The 22,468-nt window shown below is 37.0% G+C and overlaps 1 protein-coding gene across 1 annotated transcript in view; it reads right to left on the reverse strand.

Annotated features, from left to right (window-relative positions):
- ZNF704 (zinc finger protein 704) overlaps positions 1-22,468 on the reverse strand; it is a 229,979-nt gene that overhangs the window by 172,777 nt on the left and 34,734 nt on the right. Inside the window, exon 2 of the mRNA XM_081816176.1 lies at positions 11,250-11,491. Within this exon, the coding sequence (XP_081672302.1) occupies positions 11,250-11,491 (242 nt within the window). The remainder of the gene's footprint in view (positions 1-11,249; positions 11,492-22,468) is intronic.

Below are 22,468 nucleotides of genomic sequence, written 5' to 3' on the forward strand. Positions count from 1 at the left end.
TGAGCAACTATACACCAACAAATTAGGCAATCTGGAAGAAATGGATGCATCCCTAGAGACATATAAACTACCAAAACTGAACCAGGAAGAAATAGAAAACCTGAACAAACCCATAACCAGCAAGGATATTGAAGCAGTCATCAAAAATCTCCCAACAAACAAGAGCCCAGGGCCAGATGGCTTCCCAGGGGAATTCTACCAAAGAAGAATTAATACCTATTCTTCTGAACTATTTCAAAAAATATCAATGGAAGGAAAACTTCCAAAATCTTTTATGAGGCCAGTGTTACCTTGATCCCAAAACCAGACAAAGACCCCACCAAAAAGGAGAATTACAGACCAATATCCCTGATGAACATGGATGCAAAAATTCTCACCAAAATACTAGCCAATAGGATCCAACAGTACATTAAAAGGATTATTCACCATGACCAAGTGGGATTTATTCCTGGGCTTCAAGAGTGGTGCAACATCTGCAAATCAATCAGTGGGATACACTACCTAAATAAATAAAAGGACGAGAACCATATGATCCTCTCAAAAGATGCAGAAAAAGCATTTGACTAAGTACAGCATTCTTTCTTGATTAAAACTCTTCACAGTGTAGGGATAAAGGAACATGCCTCAATATCATAAAAGCCATGTATGAAAAGCCCACAGCAAATATCATTCTCAATGGGGAAAAACTGAGAGCTTTTCCCTTAAGGTTGGGAATACAACAGGGATGTCCACTCTCGCCACTGTTGTTCAACATAGTACTGGAAGGCCTAACCTCAGTAATCAGACAACAAAAGGAAATAAAAGGCATATGAATTGGCAACAAAGAAGCCAAACTCTCACTCTTTGCAGATGACATGATACTCTATGTGGAAAACCCAAAAGACTGCACCCCAAAATTGCTAGAACTCATACAGAAATTTAGCAAAGTGGCAGGATATAAAATCAATGTACAGAAATCAGTTGTTTTCCTATACACAAACAATGAGACAGAAAAAAGAGAAATTAGGGACTTGATCCCATTTACAATTGCACCCAAAACCATAAGATACCTAGGAATAAACCTAACCAAAAAGGCAATGGATCTGTACTCAGAAAACGATAGAAGACTCATGATACAAATTGAGGAAGACACAAAGAAATAGAAAAACCTTCCATGCTAATGGATTGGAAGAACAGATATTGTTAAAATGTCTATGCTACCTAGAGCAATCTACACATTCAATGCAATCTCCATCAAAATGCCATCAACTTTTTTCACAGAACTGGAACAAATAATCCTAAAATTTGTATGGAACCAGAAAAAACCCCAAATAGCCAAAGGAATGTTGAAAAAGAAAAGCAAAACTGGTGGCATCACAACTCCGGACTTCCAGCTCTATTACAAAGCTGTCATCATCAAGACACTATGGTACTGGCACAAAAACAGACAAATACATCAATGGAACAGAATAGAGAGCCCAGAAATGGACCCTCCACTCTATGGTCAACTAATCTTTGACAAAGCAGGAAAGAATGTCCAATGGAAAAAAGACAGTCTCTTCAACAAATGGTATTGGGAGAATTGGACACCCACATGCAGAAGAATGAAATTGACCATTCCCTTACACCATACACAAAAATAGAACTCAAAATGGATGAAAGACCTAAATGTGAGACAAGAATCCATCAAAATCCTGCAGGAGAACACAGGCAGCAACCTCTTTGACCTAGGCCACAGCAATGTCTTGCTAGACACGTCTCCAAAGGCAAGGGAAACAAGGGCAAAAAGGAACTACTGGGACTTCATCAAGATAAAAAGCTTTTGCACAGCAAAGGAAACAGTTGACAAAACCAAAAGACAACCTACAGAATGGGAGAAGATATTTGCAAATGATATATCAGATAAAGGGCTAGTATCCAAAATCTATAAAGAACTTATCAAAGAACTGGAAGAAATGGATGCATTCCTAGAGACGTATAAACTACCAAAACTGAACCAGGAAGAAATAGAAAACCTCAACACCCAAAGAACAAATAATCCAGTCAAGAAATGGGCAGAAGACATGAACAGACATTTCTCCAAAGAAGACATACAGATGGCTAACAGACACATGAAAAAGTGCTCCATATCACTCGGCATCAGGGAAATACAAATCAAAACCTCAATGAGATACCACCTTACACTGGTCAGAATGGCTAAAATTAACAAGTCAGGGAATGACAGATGTTGGCGAGGATGCGGAGAAAGGGGAATGCTCCTACACTGTTGGTGGGAATGCAAGCTGGTGCAGCCACTCTGGAAAACAGTATGAAGGTTCCTCAAAAAGTTGAAAACAGAGCTACCCTGTGACCCAGCAATTGCACTACTGGGTATTTACCCCAAAGATACAAATGTAGTGATCCGAAGGGGCACATGAACCCCAATGTTTATAGCAGCAGTGTCCGCAATAGCTAAACCAGGGAAAGAGCCCAGATGTCAATCAACAGATGAATGGATAAAGAAGAAATGGTATATATATATAATGGAATATTACACAGCCATCAAAAATGAAAAATCATAGGAAACAAACTGAGGGTTGTTGGAGGGGAGGGGGGTGGAGGGATAGGGTAACTGGGTGATGGACATTAAGGAGGGCACATGGATGTAATGAGCACTGAGTATTATATAAGACTAATGAATCACAGGCCTGTACTTCTGAAACCAATAATACATTATTTGTTAATTAATTGAATTTAAATAAAAAATGTTAAAAAAGAAACATTTCATAATAATAAAGAGGTCAATTCATCAAGAATACATACCAATTCTAAAATTCATAAAACAAATTCTGATAAACTGAAAAGATAAAGAAGTAGACAAAATCAGTAAAGAGGCAGACCAAAAAAAAAAAAAATCAGTAACATACAGAACCAGTAGTCACAAGTAGACAAGAAAAATCAGTAACTATACAGAATTCTTGAATAACATTATGAAAGACAAAAAGTAGTAAAGCATGTTTTAAAAAAAGAAAAATTAAGGTGGCAAAAAATTCTAAACATGTCAGTTTAAGTATAATGAATGCAATGAGTTAAGTATCTTATTTCAAGAATATGCTATGTATTTCTGTTTTCTGGATTGTTTTCTCAATTATTAACAATAAGAAGAAAAATGTATTATGCTTCTTACTTTTTACAATGAAAGTTAATTCTATTCATCTAATTTTAAGAAGAAACAACCAAACAAAATTTGGAAGGTACACATAAAGAATTGCCTAGAAGGAGTTATTATTGGGATGCCTGGGTGGCTTAGCGGTTAAGCGTCTGCCTTTGGCTCAGGTCATGATCTCAGGATCCTGGGATTGAGTCCTGCAGGTCCTGGGATCGAGTCCTGCATTGGGCTCCTTGCTCAGCAGTGAGCCTGCTTCTCCCTCTGCCTGCTGCTCCCCCGCTTGTGTTCTCTCTCTCTGACAAATAAAAAAAAAAAAATCCTTAAAACAAAAAAAAGGAGTTATTATTGCTAAAAATAGAAAAGTATTAAATGTTAATGATAGAAAAGAAGAAAGATCTTCAATTAATGATTATAATTCTACTTTAAGAAGCTAACAAAACAGGGAACTTAAAGTCAAAATAAGCAGAAAGAAGAAAATAACAAGGATGAAGAAAGAAATCAATGGAATAGAAAATGGGCAAACAACAGAGAAAACCAATATATACAAAGGTTGCTCTTTGAGAAGAGCCACAAAATTGATAAACTGCTGGTTAGTTGGTTAAAAAAAGGAAGACAATACAGTGACCAATATCAGAAATGAGAGAGGGAAGATTACCATAGAATCTACAGATATTAGAAAAAATAAGGCAATGTTATAAACAATTATATGTTAATAAATTTGACACCTAAATTAGTGTAATGGGTAAATTTATTGAGAGATACAATTACAAAACTGACTCAAAAAGAAACATAAAATCTAAATAGCATTATATCAATTTTAAAAATTGAATCTGTTAATGTATGGGGATTAACATAAGAATAAAAAAAAAAAGAAAAAAAAATTGAATCTGTAATTAAAAACACTTCCATAAAGAAAACCCCAGGTCAAGATGGCTTCACTGGTGGACCTATCTTTTAAGGCAAAATTATACCAGATCTACAACAAACCTAGAAGAAAGGGAGAAGGAGGGAACACATTCTAAGACATTTTATGAGGCTATCATTAAACTTACATTAAAATCAGACAAAGAGATCCAAGTAAATAAAGTGACAGGGCAATGGATGGAAATAAATGAATCTTAACTGAATTTTAGCAAAAACGGATCCTTCAGTATGTAAGGGGGTGGTGTAAAGTTCACTCAATGTCAAAGACCAATCAATATAATTCAACATATAATAATTTCTAAAAGTATGCTCATGTAAATTGATGCAAAAATTTTTGTTACTATATTCAACATCTATTGAAGAGAAAAACTCTCAGCAAATTAGGAAGAGTACTTTCTTACTTTCATAAAAAATTTAAGCATACTGACAATACCACGTGTTGGTGAATACATAAAGCCACTGCAGCTCTCATACATTACTGGTGGGAATGTAAAATGGTACAACTACTTTGAAAAAGTTTGGCGTTTTTTTTTTTTAAAGGTTAATATACAATGGCCATATGACCCATTAATTCAACTCTTAGGTATTTAAAAATGAAAACATATTCCACTCAAAAGCATACCCGGATATTCACAGCAATTTTATTCCTAATAAACCTAAACTGGACACAACTCAAATGTCCATCAGAGGTGAATGGATAATCAGATTATCATATAATCACACAATGGAATACTCTTTGGCAATAGAAAGTAACACACTACTGACAAATACAAAAGAAAAATACAGTAAATCTTAAAAAAAAATCATGCTGAGTGAATGAAGATTCCTGAAAATACATCGTGTATGTTTCCATTTACATGAATTCTAGAGAAGACAAAACTAATCCATAGAATATTGGCTGCCTAGTGCTGAAGGTCAGAGGACAGGCTGACTGGGAAGGGGCACAATGAAACTTTTTTGGGAGGATGAACATTTTCTGTATCTTGATTATGGCATTAATTATATGGGTAGATATATTTGTTACAACTCATTAAAGTGTATATTTAAGTGGGTGCATTTTCCTACGTGAATTAGACCTCAATAAACTTGATTTAGAGATAAACTGAACAAATATCCACAAATTGAATAGTTATAGGAAAAGCAAAATTCTACCTAATAGTTTATTAGATGAGGTAAGTTACTGTAAGTTACTGTTCTAATGAAAATGCTATTATGAAAAGATTGAGTAAGGGTTTCCTTTATAATAAGAAATAATAGAAAATGCAATGATAGTGTCTCTCTCTGAGAGGCATAGATAACTAATTATGTTATTAAGTATAAGTCTTAATTAATGAACATGAATGATTATTCTACTCAAAGTAAATTTATGAGGCAAGACATAGATGTATTCATCAGCACAAGCAACCTATATTAATTTTCCTAGAGCAGCTGTAACAAATCACCACAAACTGGGTGGCTTAGAACAACAGAATTTTATTGTCTCACAATTTTGGAGGCTAGAAGATGAAATCAAGATGTCAGGGAGTCATATTTTCTTAGTCCTTTTGTGCTGCTATAACAAAATACCATAGACCAGGTAGCTTACAAACAACAGAAATTTATTTCTCACTGTTCTGGAGCCCGGGAGTCTGAGATCAGGGTGCCCCATGATTGGCTGAGGGTTGTCTTCTGGGCTGCATACTTCTTGTATCCTTACTTGGTAGAAAGGGCAAGGGCGCTCTCTGAGCCTCCTTTATAAGGGCACTAATCCCATCCATGATGGCTCCACCCTCATGACCTAATCAGCAGGCAAAGTCTTTACCTCCTAATGCCATCACTTTGGGCATTAGGTTTCAACGAATGAAACTGGGAGGGGACACGTTCAGACACATTCAGACCGTAGCACTTTCTCTGGGGGGAGAATTATTCCATGCCTTTTTCTTAGCTTCTGGTATTGCTGCAAATCCCTGGTGTTCCCTGGTCTGTAGACAAATCAATCCAACCTCTGCCTCCATTGGCATTCTCCCTGTGTGTCTTTTGTCTCCTCTCCTTTTTTCTTCTATGGATACAAGTCATACTAGTTTACAGCCCACCCTAACGACCTCATCTTAATTTGATTATATCTGCAAAGAGCTTATTTCCAAATAAGGTCTCATTCACAGGTACTGGGGGATTAGGATTTTGTCATATCTTTTGGGGGACACGATTTAATCCATGCCCGCTCCAGATATCTGGCACACACAGACCAAAAACCTTTATTTTTATTACCATCATTTATACTCTCTCACAATTTACAACTCTTACAATTTCTTAGTTCTGACACGAGTGTCCTGTACTTGTTTCTCCTTGTTTCTCTTTTGGTAAATGTCTACCTTGTTTACTATAAAATCAGATTTTACAAAACTGTTTACTTTAAAAGCAGCAGATTTCAATTAATACATGCCAAGAAATACTACATACAATCTTTAAAATATATAGAAATATGAGAGCGGTCCTCATGAACCGTGTAAGGGAGTCAGCCAGGGGCACCCCAAGCAACTCTCCACAACAGGCAGAATTAACATGGGTGGAAGTTTCTCCTCCAACACGTCCTTCATGTTCTCTTTTCTGAGACTCACAGATTTTACCACCATGCCTAGTTACCCTCTGGGTCAGTTCAAACACTCAAACTCTTCTTGCACTATGAAAGAATTTGGTGTTAGCAACTACATTCAAGCAAGCCAATTCACCAGAAGTCTCATGTTACTCCAACAGCTTGGCACACATTCCAAGAACGGAAAAATTCCTTCCAACTACTTTTATGCCTCACATCCCTGGCTAATCTGTAAGTTCCCTATTCTGGATTTCAACTCTTTCTTTCTTTCTCTCCAGATTTCCACCACTAATCTGGGCATGGTTCATTTATTATCTGCACCCAGGTTCATCATCTTTGTTGAATCAGGCTAAAATCACTGTCTTGGCTAATGAATCACTGAGCTCTGCCCACAAAAAACCTCTGACTGGCATTTGTCTTACTTACTGACCTTTGGCCTCTTATTCATTTCTTGAGCCAAACTACAGAATTGGAATTCCTTTCTGGATGGACTCTTCAAGAGCTCACACCCCTTTCTCTTTATGCTCTTAAAGTTAATTTTTCTCAACTTTCCATAGAAATCAAGACAGCTAGTTTTTTTCCCTAGATACCAAAAAATACTTAAGATGACATATCTATAATTAGTAACTCCTCTCTCTCCATTCACAATCTCTTTTGGAGGGGGCTGTTGTCTTTTATAACCAGGCATTACTAAGTGAATAAGTGATAAAAACTTCAGAGAGAGATGATTCCTTTAGAGACTGTTGTCCCCAGTTAGCACTGACACTCCTGGTAACCCCCGACCCCAAACTATTGCTCCCCAATAATCCTTCAAGTTGCAAAGAATTTTTTTCTGTTAATGATAAATCTTTAGTTCAAAGAAACACTATTCATTCACATGCACTCTCACACATTTGTTTTAATTAAAGATTTTTATTTATTTATTTGACAGACACAGAGAGAGAGCACAAGCAGGGGGAGCGGCAGAGGGAGAGGAAGAAGCAGGCTCCCCCATGAGTAGGGAGCCTGATGCGGGGCTAGATCCCAGAACCCTGGGATCATGTCCTGAGCCAAAGGCATATACTTAAGTGACTGAGCCACCCAGGTGCCCCTCTCTCACACACACACTCTTGCTCTCTCTGCTTAGTTTTCTCCATTGAAGAACTTGGAATACTCTGAGTACCTCAACTCTATAATGCACGCACTCACCCCCATCTTTATGACCCCCTCCAAAAGAAAAGACTTTTCCTTCCTAAAATTGATCAAGCAACATCCCACAGGTAAGTGGACTCTACTGCATTTATATAACGCAGGACTCCTGATGGCTTTGCCAGGCAGTCTAGGACACTTCCACCCAACCTTCCCTGGCTCTCTCCCTCACTGGGTTCAGACCTGCACCACAGTCTCACTTGCATCTCCCTCCTTCCCTGCCCCTTGCCCCACCCCTTTTCTTCCACAGGTATTTGTCCCAATAAAATGCTTGCATTTAATCCTGCCTTGGCATTTGCTTCTCGGAAGACCCAGCCTGACACATCGGGATTAATAACTTATTTAATATTATATTTCCCTGAAACTAGCAACTTTTAAATGGGTCCTCAGAAAATGGGTAAACAAACAGGGATTTTGTAAAGTAGATCTCAGATACCGAGTTCCTCCTTCTCCATTCCATTCACCCCCACCTTGAAAAGGAGACTAACAAAAAAAATTAGGCTTTTGAATAGTTGTATCAAATTAATAGCTTTCCTAATATTAAGAGATTCTTCTTTATGTACAAATTCATCCAGTTCTAATAAGAAGGGAGCAAGTTAGGAACTGTTACTTGAAATTAGCTACTTAGGTGTCTGTTTCTATGATTTAACTATAAGCTCCTAGAGGGTTGGCATCCCATTTCATTCATTTTTTTTACTGAGTACTGGATTCGTAGCAAGTACTCAATAAATAATCTACTGAATGGAAGCAGGAAATGCTCAATCACAGTGAAGTATAAAGATGGGGACAATAGTTCCTAGACCCTTCTATGGATATGAAAAAACATAAAATATATCTATTATCTTCATTATATAAACCATAGAAAATAAACTTCAAGTTCCATTTTACAAAATATAGAAAGCAAACATCAACAAAAATCTTAACTATAGTGGGAATAAGCAAAAGATAAAGTGAGAAAGATTATAAAGAATTTATTTTAAACTGTTGAGAAACTCTAACAGTGATACTCTTTTGGTCAAAAATGGTTATCTTGCCTTTCTAAGAACTGTCCAATACATAACATCTGGATTTAGGAGAGTAAGTTGCAATAGTCATGTGGCTAGAGCCATAGATTTTATATATATATATATATATGCTATGTATACTATATAAGATATAGATTTCTTTCTACCAATAAACTTCACCCTACTGTAGACATATTCAAACTTCATTATTCATACACTGCCGACAGACAGAATTATGTTTCTCCAGAACAAAAAGTCCTGTATCTTCCTACCATGTCAGGTAAAGGAGTTTCTTTAAAACAAAATATTGATCCACTTAGATGATAGTGGAAAGTTGACATTTACAAAATATTTCCATGACAGCAAATGGAAATAGAACTAAAAGAATTGAGAGTTAGATAATTAGACCCCACAATTTCTGATTCCTTCATTGTCATTAAGAAGAAGAGCAATTTATTTCACCAACTGTTGGCATATTTGTGATGATTAAATTCTTACTATAGCAATGAAAACAAGTGTATCAGTGGAAATCTCAAACAATGAAGCTTTAACTAGTATTTCCCATAATAGATGAATACGTCTAAATTATACCTTGTCATTGAGGAATTTTTGCTGTACATTAATGGATTTAAAATCTAATTAACTTCCCTATACTCTTTAAGAACACTACAATAACACTGACTTGACTCATAACTTTTAAGTACACTTAGTGAACTGGAGAAAGTGGAAAAAATATTCCACATACCAGAGGCAGAAAAAGCAGAAAACATTTTTCTTCCTTTCCTTTTCATTATTTTCCCCCAGAACCTATTGCAAGTGGGGTGAGATTAAAGACAAAAGATATATCTAAAACAATCTACAGTAATTTAAAATGATTAATTCCAGGTCTTTTAACATATAAAATGCTCCAGTGGAAATTTTAGGTAGAGTAAATCCTGTCGAACTGCAAGTTGTCACTGAAGTATCTGACATCGGGAAGTCTAATTTTTGCACTACAACCTTAGGAAGAAAATAAAACCATAGCTCTTCACATTTCAAATTAACATCACTTTTCCTATGAGTCAACCAAATAACAGATATGAATTGAAGTACCTACCAGTTTTAGGGTATGATAAAACATTTCATGATGAGTCCCCAGTTAAAGGAACTAATCCTAAAGAATTTAACATGTGCTTTATATGAAAAAATTAGAAAAGCAAATAATTCTAAGCAGTTAAACAGAAGTAATGAATATATGAAAATTTTCAACTGAAGGTTAAGAAAAACAAGGAGACCTATAATTTTAGAAAGTATAACAAATTTGGTAGCAGAATAGAAAGATATGTAATTTTCTAGAAGAGATATTTTTTATTTAATATAGTAAGCAATGAAATTCTAATTATAAAAAGTGAGTAGGTAGAAAAGAAACATTTATTCCTTTCCCAAGGATACTATTTTCCTAGTTAGCTGTCTGAAGCCATTCAAACAAATAGAGTACATCTCAAAAAGCTGTTTACGAAATTTCATCATAAATGGCTTTGGTAACAAAATATATTATACATACTAAAAATAAGCAAGCTTTCATGCTATAGCCTTTTCTTTCTTTTCTTCATCCAACAAATATTTATGGAGCTCCTAGCACATAATTAAGCATTATTCTAGAGCTACGGATACAGCATGAACAAGATGGACTAAAATCCTGGCCAACATGGAACTTACTTTCTAGGTGAAATAAATGACAAGCAAGAAAATAAGTAAAAGGTCTAGTATGTTCCATTCTACTTCTATTCCATTGTCATTCTGCCATAATATTGTCCTCTGATTTAATGCTATTGGATGTAGTTTAAGTAAAATTATAATGTGATAAAAGCCTTTTGATATTTCCATAAACCCTCTTGGCCCGGTTCTAAGGTAGATCTGTCTTAAAAGAATTACCATGATATAAACCAGGGATCACCAAACTTTTCCTGTAATGAGTCATATATAAATATTTTAGGCTTTGCAGGCCACCTATGATCTTTGTTACATGTTCTTCATTTTTTTTAACCCTTTAAAAATGTAAAACCACTCTTACCTCACAGTCTATACAAAAACTTGCCAGGGCCTGAATCTGGCCTACTGCCATAGCTCTCCAACCTCTGCCCCAAATCTGAGTATCCCTGCTTTAAGTGGCTAGGTTTTTTTTACATTTATTCTTTTGCTCTTTATTATTCATTTTCCAAAATTTAATAAAACATTCTTTCCTAGAGCTACAATATTTCCAACCAGAGCAGCCTCAAAGTCAGTTCCAAGGAGCAGGCCTACCTGCTCTATTTCACACAAGCAACAGAGAAATACTCTTGGCAAAAAACCCTTTCTAAGTCTATATACTTTAGAGAGATATGGTGGTGGAGGTTGTAGATGCTCTCCACTGACTTCCTAGGGCAGACGCACAGAAAGTCTAATGTTCCCTTACCTTGCTGGAGGAACATCAATATTGGAAGAAACAACTTTCCGTTTTTGCTCAAGGAGACAGATGGAGCGAGTGTTTTCTTTTTCATGGTCAAGGGCTCGGTTGGCTTTTTTGGTGTCTGCTGTTTTCACATCTTCCTCCATGGCCAAGGGAAACAAGTGTTGATGAGACATTTTTTTACTAGAGTCACGTTTTAAGTCCTCTGGTTGAAATGTGAAGGTCATTTCCCGCTTAATGCTCCCCACCTGTGAAATGAAACACAAAAATTCTTATTCGCCCAGAACATCAGCTTTGCATAACTATATGCAGATGACCCTGGAAAAGAACACAGATTGGAGACCTCCTTGTTCATGTTAAAATTTTATAGTTTAAATGAAAAAAATGTAACATAAAAATAAGATAACTGACATTACAAAGTAATAGACATTTGATGCATCATCTGTCATAATGCAAACAAGCAGCATCACAAACATAAGAAGAACCTTTCAGGCATACAAAAACTTTGAAGACTTGAAAGCATAATGCTTCTAAAACAAATCTAAAAATTTAATACATCACTGATTTCTCTTCTACAACTGAGAAACTCAATTAAGTAAATAAATTCTTAAATATTTCACACTAATTATGTTGAATAGAAGAGTACTATAAACATAAAATGAGCCTTATCTTTGACTATGAATAATGATCTTAACCATACTCTTCAGTTCATGAAGAACTGTTTTTTATCTTTTATCTACAGAAGTTAAGATCTTAATGAAATCCCTTATTAGTATGATGATAAAAAAGTCATTAATTTTTCTTATCATTTTTGACTAAATACAACAGTGCTTAAGGTTTAAGGCAAATATAAAATTAAGCCTCAGGGCCTTGACTCTGGTTTCAGAATTTGTGATGACTAAAAACAAAGACTGAAGTTAAAGAAAGATTTTTGTAAAGGTGGTTGGTATTTTAAGTGAGGTTTGGAATGAACTTGTTAAAGTCATGAGTGTACAAAGAAGAGCCAGAGGGGGCGCCTGGGTGGCTCAGTCGGATAAGTATCTGCCTTTGGCCCAGGTCATGATCCTAGGGTCCTGCGATTAAGCCCCACATTGGGCTCCTTGCTCAGCAGGGAGTCTGCTTATCCCTCTCCCTCTGCTCCTACCATGCTCGTGCTCTCTCTCCTATCTCTCTCTCAAATAAAATCTCAAAAAAAGAAAAGTGAAAAAGAAAAGAAAAGTGATCAGTACTCCACTGCTCAGTGGATTGTGTTTCAAAATACACACACCTATGAGGCATGTCCCAGGCCCATTCAACAGTTCACCCCTTTCGTGGACTTAGTCTGTAAAATCAAAAATCTTCACTTACCCACTAAATAGAGGATATGCTTGTTTCCTTCTTTTTAATTTTAGGTAGGAGGAAAAGCACAAAAAAATTGATCAAATAGATTTAGAATTACAGATGCTAAAGCCACAAACATAAGGCATTTTTAGAATAAAATGAGAATATGTGTGTTCAATAATAGCATACTGGCAACATATGATACTAAAGACCAGAAATTTTCAGACTAAACGGAAACTCTGAGGCATGCATGTTAGAGTCACAGGACCCGCTCACATATGAGAATTCCCAGAACCCAGTGATGAACGTGTGCCTTGGAGTCCACTTGGCTGGAATGTCTCTTTCAAATGAACATTGAGCTCTAAACTGAGCTCTCTTCTCTCCTTGGCCTGTACTTGTGAGGACAAAATGATCTTCTTCCCGTGGGGTTCCTGTTAGACCTAGCCCCAGGAAAATGATCAGCCACTTTTGGTCTTCTTGCAACTCATTAAAAAGTTACCATATTTCTTAAAATGAGTGCTTTTAAGAGCTGTTTTAATGACATCAATACACAATAGAAAAATATAAAAAAATATTTCACACTTCAAAAAATGCAATGAATGTTCAATAAAAAAAATGTAGCTTGGAAAATCTACAAATGTAATTACTAATATTTCAAACATCCATCAGGAGTCACTTTCTATGTAACCTTTTCTGCCTGGAGGTAGGAGAGGGAGGTGATTTTTCACTTCCATAGCACCTCATTCCAAACCCATGTTACAACAGGGATACGCTAAACACCAGGCATAGAAGATGAAAACAAAGGCCTGGTTTTGACAATCATAAATAGTTTCCCCCTAAGTGTCAAGAATTGCATTAATTAAATATTTAAGTAGTCATTAGTATTAAGTTGTAGCAATAATTGACATCTATTCCTCCCTTGGGGCCAACTGTACTGGTTAAATGAATTCAATCCCAAGACAGGAGTAGTGGAGAACATTACAGGAAGCTCAGCTTTTAGTTTCAGAATTTTAGGGGAAAAAAATCCAGCATTCTAAAGCAAATTAATACAAAGTAGAATAAATTTCCTATAGAAATTGTGGTATAATTATATGTCATGCTTTTAGCCAAGACTTCATAAAAAAATACAGTAATATTCAACAGTGTAAGCTATAAATCTTCCATAATACCTCTTAAACAAAAAATTAATCTCTCCACAGTAATGAGGGAATTCTAGCAATGTAATGGATTTCAAAGACTATTTAGCCCAAACTCCTTATATTAAAAGTGGAATTAAAAGGAATTAGAAATGGACCAAAGAGGACAAAAAAATATAGTGATGAGTAAGTAGTTTGGTGGAAGGAGTGGGTGACAGGTGACCTTCATTACATTACTAAGCTTTAGAGTTTACATATAGAGATTACATGTTCTTTTTAACATTCTTTTATCCGTATCAGATAGTAACATTTAAAAGATTTTTTAAAAGAAGAGTTCACAGGAAAGTAGAGAGTGGGGAGAGTACATGAAGTCAAATCTTGAGAAACTGGGCCTGAAATGGCCCAGAGAGATAGGATGGTGGCTGGAGAGATGCTGGACAAGGGAAAATGTTCTAAGATGAAAGGTAATAGAGCATGTTTGAATGTTGAGTCAGAATGGAAAGAAAGGGATGAGTAAGGTTAGTAGTAGCAGTAGAAGGGGATAGGGCTGATATCCAGGTGTTGCACCGTTAGCAGATTAGCAGAAGAACACAGCAAAAGGAATCTATGAACCTTGATTAAATTTGCACCCCTATTAGATTAGTGGAACAAAGCAGCTAAAGGAAGATATGGTTCCATTTATATGAGATTTCCAGAAAAGGCAAATCTATAAAGACAGAAAACAGACCAGTGATTGCCTGGGGCTGGGGGTGGGAGCAAGAACTGATAGCAAGTGCCCGCCAGAGAACTTTCTATGGTGGGGGAAATGTTCTAGAACTACACTGTAATGATATCTGTATGATGCTATAAATTTATTAAAAATCATTGAACTGATTTTTATGAGATGTATATTATGGTATGTAGATTATACTTCAATAGTACTGTTAATTAAAAAAAAAATAAAAAAGAACTAAGCCAGGAGTAACTGGTGTGGAAAGTATATTCACAAGAACCCTGAGACCAGAAACTGGGAAATTTCTGGTGCTTGTAAAGCAACTTCCATAAAGTCTATGAATCTTTTTTTTTTTTTTTGAAACACGGGTGATGTGGCAAGCCAGGCTGTCACAAGCAATTGCATTCTTATATCCTGCATACTGGTAAGATGGGGCTCAATCCAGTCCCCACTCAAGGCACGTCCCCTGGCTTTGTCACCCATGGAAGAGAGACACGTTTCTCATTCTTCCACCTGGAGAGGAATTTTTGTACTTCATCTGTCCAAAGAGGACACTCTTATTTATTTTTTCCCCAGTTTGCACAATGCCCTGGTGACAAAAGGAAAAGTCTTCTGATGATCTACATGGCCTGGGCCAAGTTAGCTTCCTTCCTAGAAGCAGATATCAATGAATTATGTGACTCCTATGAGCTGGATAGCTTTGATAATAGAAATGTTGAGGGTATCAGAAGAAGCACTCTATGCTACAGCTCAAAAGGAGGCAAAGGCTTCAACACGGAAGACAGCCAGAAAACAAACACAATCTAGAAGCCCCAAGTGACAAATAATGAAGAAAAACAGCAAGACTGTTGACTAGTAATTTCTAGGAGGAAATACAAGGCTAAGGTTTAGGAATAATGTTAGTCTAGATTAAGAAAAAATAAAGTGTCTCCTGCCCAGGAAAGGATTCATCTGACTATCCCACACTGATAAGACTAGACGTTAGAAGGTAGCAGTATTTCATTTTGGTTGCACATTTCAAGATGGGCACGGACAAATTGGAATAAAGACAACAGAATGATCAGTATGGCAAAGGATCTTATTGGGAGGAACGGGGAGTATTTTGTCTAGAAAACAGAAGAGTTATGCCCCACACAGCTGCTCTTAGATGAATGGAGAGCTCTCCTGAAGAAGAGGAATTTGAGTTCTCCTGTGTTCCTCTAGAAACAGGATCAATGGCAATCACTTCTGCTTCCAACTAACTCCCATCTGACCTTAGGGTTTACTCGCTCTTCCTCTTTTCTTCTTCTTACTCTTTTACCACATTGTAAATGAAATATTGTGTATCTATAAGAAATACCACTTTCTACTTACCTGTGTTTTCATGGAGACATAAACTGTTAAGTAGGTAGATTCTCAGAAGCTACTTCATCTCACCTAAACATTTTATTTTTCACTGTTTCTGTAGAGTTTAAATGTACTTTTCATTTTTAAATGTGTTACAAAATATATGCTAGTTATTAAATTTTCAATAAAAATATGTATAAAATAAAATGGGGAAAGCTTTCTATTCCTCCCCATTCTTTTCCCCGCCTGCCCAGTCAAGTCCAACCCTTAGAGAGAACAGCTTTTAACGATTTACTGCAACATGTCAAATTACTTAAAATGCATTAAATACCTATCAATGCATATATACTATTTGGAGCATCTAAACATGAATGTGATTATACTACATGTATTATTCTGCAACTTATTTTCTTACTTCACAATAAATCAGGGGCAACTTTTCATATTAGTAGTAGATCTACTAATTTTTTAAAACACTGAAAACTATAACAGTTCATGAGATCAGATTTTTTAATTGATCTTTTTTTTATGAGACTTTTTTTTAAGATTTTTAAAAATTTTCTTTATCTGACAGAGAGAGACAAAGCGAGAGAGGGAACACAAGCAGGGGGTAGTGGGAGAGGGAGAAGCAGGCTCCTCGCTGAGCAGGGAGCCTGATGCGGGGCTTGATCTCAGGACCCTGGGATCATGACCTGAGCCAAAGGCAGATGCTTAACAACTGAGCCACCCAGGCGCCCCTAACTGATCTCTTCTTGAGAGACACTGAGGTTCTTTTCAATTTTTCATTATTAAGAATAATTCTACAGTGAACATCCTTGTATATGTATGCATTTAGCCTTATGCATTTTGCAAGCATTTTTCTGCAGGAAAAATTCCTGGAGGTTGGAATTTCTGAATCCAACAACCAAAATGTTCTTCATAGGGGAACAAAGTCTGGAACACCCACATGATGGACATACCATGAAGTCACCAAAAGAAGGTCATCAAAATATATCCATGATCTATTAAGAGGAAAACATTTGTCCATGATCTATTAAGAGAAACAGTCAAGTTGTAGACTAATATGTTAGGCATGATTGCACTGTATTTAAAAAACAGAGTAGTTTGCTAAGGAGCTATACACCTTAAGGAACAGAAGACTGAATGGGCCAAGAGGGCACTCTGACTTCTTTTCTTATATAATTAGAAATGCTTATGGATGGACACACACACACACACACACACACACACACACGCACGCAATTTTTAGGTAGTAAGATTATGGAAGACTTATGTATTTAAGGTTTTCAAATTAAAAAAATTAAAATAAAGAATTTAAAAAATAAGATTCACAAAAATTATGAGGAATAATGCTCTGTGCTAATGACATATAAGGAAACTGGGACTCTCAACTACTGTTGGAGGGAGCATACATGTTGTAGGAGGCCCACCTGGTGAAAGGTAGCAAATTTAATTGTGTATCCCTTTGTTTTAGCAATTCTACATCTAAGGAAAAAAAAGAGAAAAGCACACAAAGATATTTATCCCAGAACTTTTTTTTTCAGAACTATTTATAACATTAAACAAATGCAAATTCCCTAAACACCCATCAATAAATTTGGGGTTAAGTATACATAAGCAAAATGTATGGTTAAAAACCGAGACATATCTCTATATTTATTAAAATGGAAAGACATCTAATGTATTAACTGAAAACAAAGGAAATCCAAATGAATATATGTAATATGATCTCAGGAAAGAGGGATGTGTCCATATAAAGAGAGAGAAAATTCTAAAAGGACATTCCAAAATGTTAGGAATGGTTTTCCTTGGGAGCAGATTTATAGGCCAATTTTCCTTTCTATTTTGTTTGCATATAATTTGGTATTTTAAAACCTATGAAGTTATTCTATGATGAAAAAATACACGTCATTTTTATATAATTGTTTCTCAAGAATCTGGCATTTATATAGCTAATACTCTTTCTTCTACTAGCTTTCAATTATTAGTATATATGCATATATTAAAGGGAAAAATGAATTACTTAAAATAATACATTCACTTGCACTATTACTTTCATTGATTATCAGCACCTCTCAATCATATTGTACTACAATAACTACCACTGAATTCCTTCTTTCTACCCAACACAGAAGCCCTTCATGCAGCACATCACAGATACATGCATTATCTAGTGTAATTTCTTGCATGGGAACAAAGCTTCAGTGTTCAATTATATAAGAATACTACCAATTACTGAGTTAACGAACAAATAAAACTTGAAATTTTTATTCCAATGAACAGCTTTTGTTTTCCTAAAAGAAGATAAACAACATAACTATAAATATGATATACTAGGGGAAATTGCAATATTTTAAACAAGAAGTTAACAGTATCTATTTAAATCTTGAATATCTCTAAATGATGTCCTTTGTAAATTGGATGCCACTTTCTAAGACAGGGACTGAAGCTCATCAGCTTTTCTCAATACAAAAACATCTGGTTTTCATAGGAGGATTCCAACAGCTCATTAGAAAAGAGGATGGCTTCTAACATCAGCCCACTTACTTGATCAATCCTTTCTTCTGTCTACACTCAAGTGCATTCCAGGCCACCTTAATCCTAACAACCTCCCTATGGATTTGCAGTAGTGAGATGCTAAAAAGCATGTGTCAACACTCCCTCTTGGAAACTGTCCTTGCTTACTCATCTCAACCCAATAAAATTTGAGGAGTTGGCTCTGGAGATTAACTGGATTTCCAGGAATAATCTGCAGAAAGCCAACCCTTTTGCCTTTTGGGGCTTTCTGCATAGTAGGAAAGTAAAATCGAAATTCTGGAAAAGAGAATGAAATTCATGCCACAGCAAAACCACTCTGGGAGAGCAAGCCTTAGGAAGAAAGTGAATGGTCTACTTGGCCAAGCAACTCTTTAAGACTCTTCCATTCACCAGGAAACCACACAGACCTGAAAAACTTTGTAAGAGAATTTTTCCTATTTCAGATTGTGTTTCCCCACATTAAGATCTATTTTTTAAACTTGTTTTCAAAACACATAGATACAAATTACATATTTAGTGACTGGTGACAATGGCATATCAACCACAGCATGGAATATGTAGTCAGACCCAAAGATTTTCAAACATGTCTCACATGTCACAAAGAAAGCAAAGGTTACATTAATAATAGGAACAACTGATTGTGAACTAATTTAACATATTACCACTAAGGGTCATGCTCAAAGAAAGATCGGGCTCTTGAATCAATTGTTAACAAGTATGTCCAAAAACAGTCAACAGAACTCTCCTCATCACTTGAGATTAAATTCTTCAAATTTCATGCTAGGTACACAGAAAAATAAGTCGCATGGCAAATCTATCCAGTCTTAATGAATAGGTGTAATAGAAACACTTTAAAAACAATTGCTTCCAATTGCTAGGCCCTTGATTATATTATTCCCTTAGCCCTCTGAAACCAATGAAGTGTTTGACTGCTTTATCCTCAAGTATATTATTTCTCTGTACCAAGACAGTAAATGGCAGATGAAAGTCAGACTGGTTGGGTGGTGTGAAGATGGGGCAAGAAGTAAAACTCATCACAACAGAGTTGAAACCCTGTGTTAGGTTCTGGCATCATACATTCTAACCATACAAGTATACTATCTCAGCAATCAGGGTTGTTAATGCTGGGTTTACCACAGCAAGTTTTAACTTTAATATCCTCACAACTTAATAGTCAACAAAGCATGACTTGGCTTGCCTAATGGCAGATTAGTCAGCTGCACATTTAACAAAGTTATTGCAAAAATGTTTGGTGGAAGACTTCTTGGCTGAAGTTTCAAGCCTTCTATTAAAATTATGCAAGTGAGAACACACAACTTTTAAATATATATTTTTAAAATCCTTTCTGAAAAGCCCTGAGTGGAAATACCTATTTCTATAAAGTACAATATAGACTCAGGCTCTGTTCAAGTTACCTGCATATCCTTTCCAACCAAATATAAGGAGAGAGGGGAAATCAACATCAATATGGCTCAACCTTATTGGATTTAACTTCAGTATACAGAATTTATAACTTATCACATCAATTAGGTACTCCATTTGTTTTATATAAATCAAAGTTTAACTCAACCAATCACATCCAATCCATGGGAAAATGCTGTGGCCGAATATATCCAGAATCCAATCACTTCCCACCACCTTCCACAGCAAGCCACCATCACCTCTTACCAGGATTTGTACAACAGTTTCCTCCCTGGATCCCTGTTGGCATCCTTGCCCTGCCTCCCACATGCCCCAGTTCCTTCTCAGTAACAGTAGCCTGTCTTATCTCTTAAAAACAAGAGTCAGATCATGCCTTTCCCCATCTCAGAACTCTCCAATGGCTCCCCATTTTGCACAGAATAAAAGCCTCCAGGGCCTCATCCGAGCTGGCTCCCCTCTATCCTTCCTTCTCCCTCTCCTGCTTCCTCCCCTCACCTGTGCTGGCCTTGAACGTGCCACACACACCCCGGCTTTGGGGCCTTTCCACTGGCCACCCCATCATCCAGGAATGTTCTTCCTTCATATAACCACACTGCTTGCTTCCTCACCCTTTCATTCTTTTTGCATATGTCTCCACCCTCTCTAAAGTTGCAGCGCTTTTCTCCCACTCCACATCTGCCATATTCTATTTTATATTGTTCTTTAGCACTTACCATTTCACAATGAACCGTATAATTTACTATTTATTATGTTTATGGTCTGGGCCGCTCCACCAGCGTGTTAGCTCTATGAAAATAGACATTTTTTGTTTTATGTACTGATGTTTCCCAGCACCTAGAAGAGTGTCTGAAACACAGTGAGCCCTCAATAAGTATTTGGGGAATAAATAAATGAATGAATTTTCAGGTGATTATATATGCTGTATGGTAGCACCTACTAATAGTCTAAGGAGGGTGGATATCAAGTTCCTGAGGCTGCGAAGTGTGGGGTTCTTCAATCTAAAAGAAATTTCCCAAGTTACCAGAAGGAAATAGTGAATTGTGCTATATTTGGGGAAGAAATAAGTGAAACACAGAATGGTCACCATCTTAATCCTTTCCTTATCAAAGTATTCAACTTTATTTCATGGAGGACTTTATCTCTAGGAATGCAACCCTTATTTTATAATAAAATCTATAGAGAAAATAGGATTTATTTTACTTTTTAAATTAAGGGACTCTGGACCTTCCTTCTACAAATATCACCAGGTTAATCCAGGACAAACGAATAGAGAGAAAATAAGGCATAATTTCAGAAGCAAGGCACAGTTAAAGTTGTATGATTTTCAAAACTCCTGGGGAGTGAAGATTCCTGGAGAGTAAAGTGTTAGAGGCAGGTCATCAAGCAGCCTGGTCCCCAGGGATGCCTGGGGACACTTCCTCACACCTGCCTGTGGTTCCCAGCAGATCTAGCCCACTTGCTCTCCCAGGGAATCCTAACATTCATAGTCAAGAATAACACTGATAATCAGTGCTGTCTTCAATGTCTTCCACATTTGGTTTACAGTGACTATTTGAGTCCCACCTGACCTTCTTAGAAGCTTCTTTCTGAAGGACTAGAGGCAGCTGTTTTACTGAGAGACAGTTGACCTATAGAAGACTGCCCATACTAATTGTTATGACTGTCACACAGGGCCTCAACTGATGGCCACTGCCACTGCCAGGAGGAGCTGGGGCCCCTGGGCACAGAACAGACCTTCGTTGTCTCTGACCTTTCTTCCTTGGAGGCTCTTCCCAAGGGACCACTTTCACTGGCACCTTGCCCTGCCCCACCACACTGAATAGAAGGGCTACCCTAGAGACAGCAGACTTTACAGGGCCTTTCCCACACCCCTACTGGAGCCCATCCCCCATCTCCCTGATGGCCCCTCTGCCCCCCTGCTGAGCATCTCTGAGCTCCCTTGTCCCCACCTGGCCTGAATCCTAGGCACAAACACACAGCAAGAAAAAGGAGATTCCTGGGAACTCAAGCAGCATGTTAAAGCTCATTTTTTTAATGGGTTAAATAGTATTTGCTTCTGACCTGGGAATCAAATCGGACTTTAAAACATGGTTCCTCTGACCAAACCACACATTTCCCAAAAGTGGTTGGAATAGAACTTTATGGAAAGTTGTTGAATGTACTTCTGACATGTATCAAAAAAAAAAAAAGCAAATCAGTTTTTGAAGAGAGTATTGCACATTTTCTCTGGGCATAAACAGGGCCAAGAGAATCTTTTCTTTCAGGAATCTGATAGGAGAGAGCTAGAAACTGATGTCGATTAGTGGCGGTGGCTGGAAATGACAGTGCAGGGGACGAGGCCAGCCCATGCGCACATGAGAAACTAGAGGAAACCAGGGAAGAGTCAAGAGGAAGGATGAGCAGACTCTGGAGAGAAACAGGGACAGAGGGCAAAAGGATCCTCAGACAGACGGGATCTGAGGGCTACCTCCTCCCCCCACACTCCAGTCCTTTACCTGTCCACACCTGAGGGCCCGCTGCAGGCTGTCTCCTATTACAGGCCTCGATCTTCCCCTCACAAACATAATCCCCACCCACCCACCTCACCCCACTTTTCTCTTCTGTAAAACCTGCGCTGGTTTCAACTTCTTGCAACAAAAAGCAAAAGCGTTAGACTATCTAACCCAATACCTTGAATTCCTTTGGCACTAGAACTATAAAGATGGCCTCTTAAACTCAACAGTGGTTGCCACAGTCTGACACAGCTTGTTTAATTTTCAGAGAGATTAAGA

The sequence above is a fragment of the Leptonychotes weddellii genome, chromosome 4 (assembly GCF_054177405.1).
Source record: "Leptonychotes weddellii isolate Sample4059 chromosome 4, ASM5417740v2, whole genome shotgun sequence".
NCBI lineage: Eukaryota > Metazoa > Chordata > Mammalia > Carnivora > Phocidae > Leptonychotes > Leptonychotes weddellii.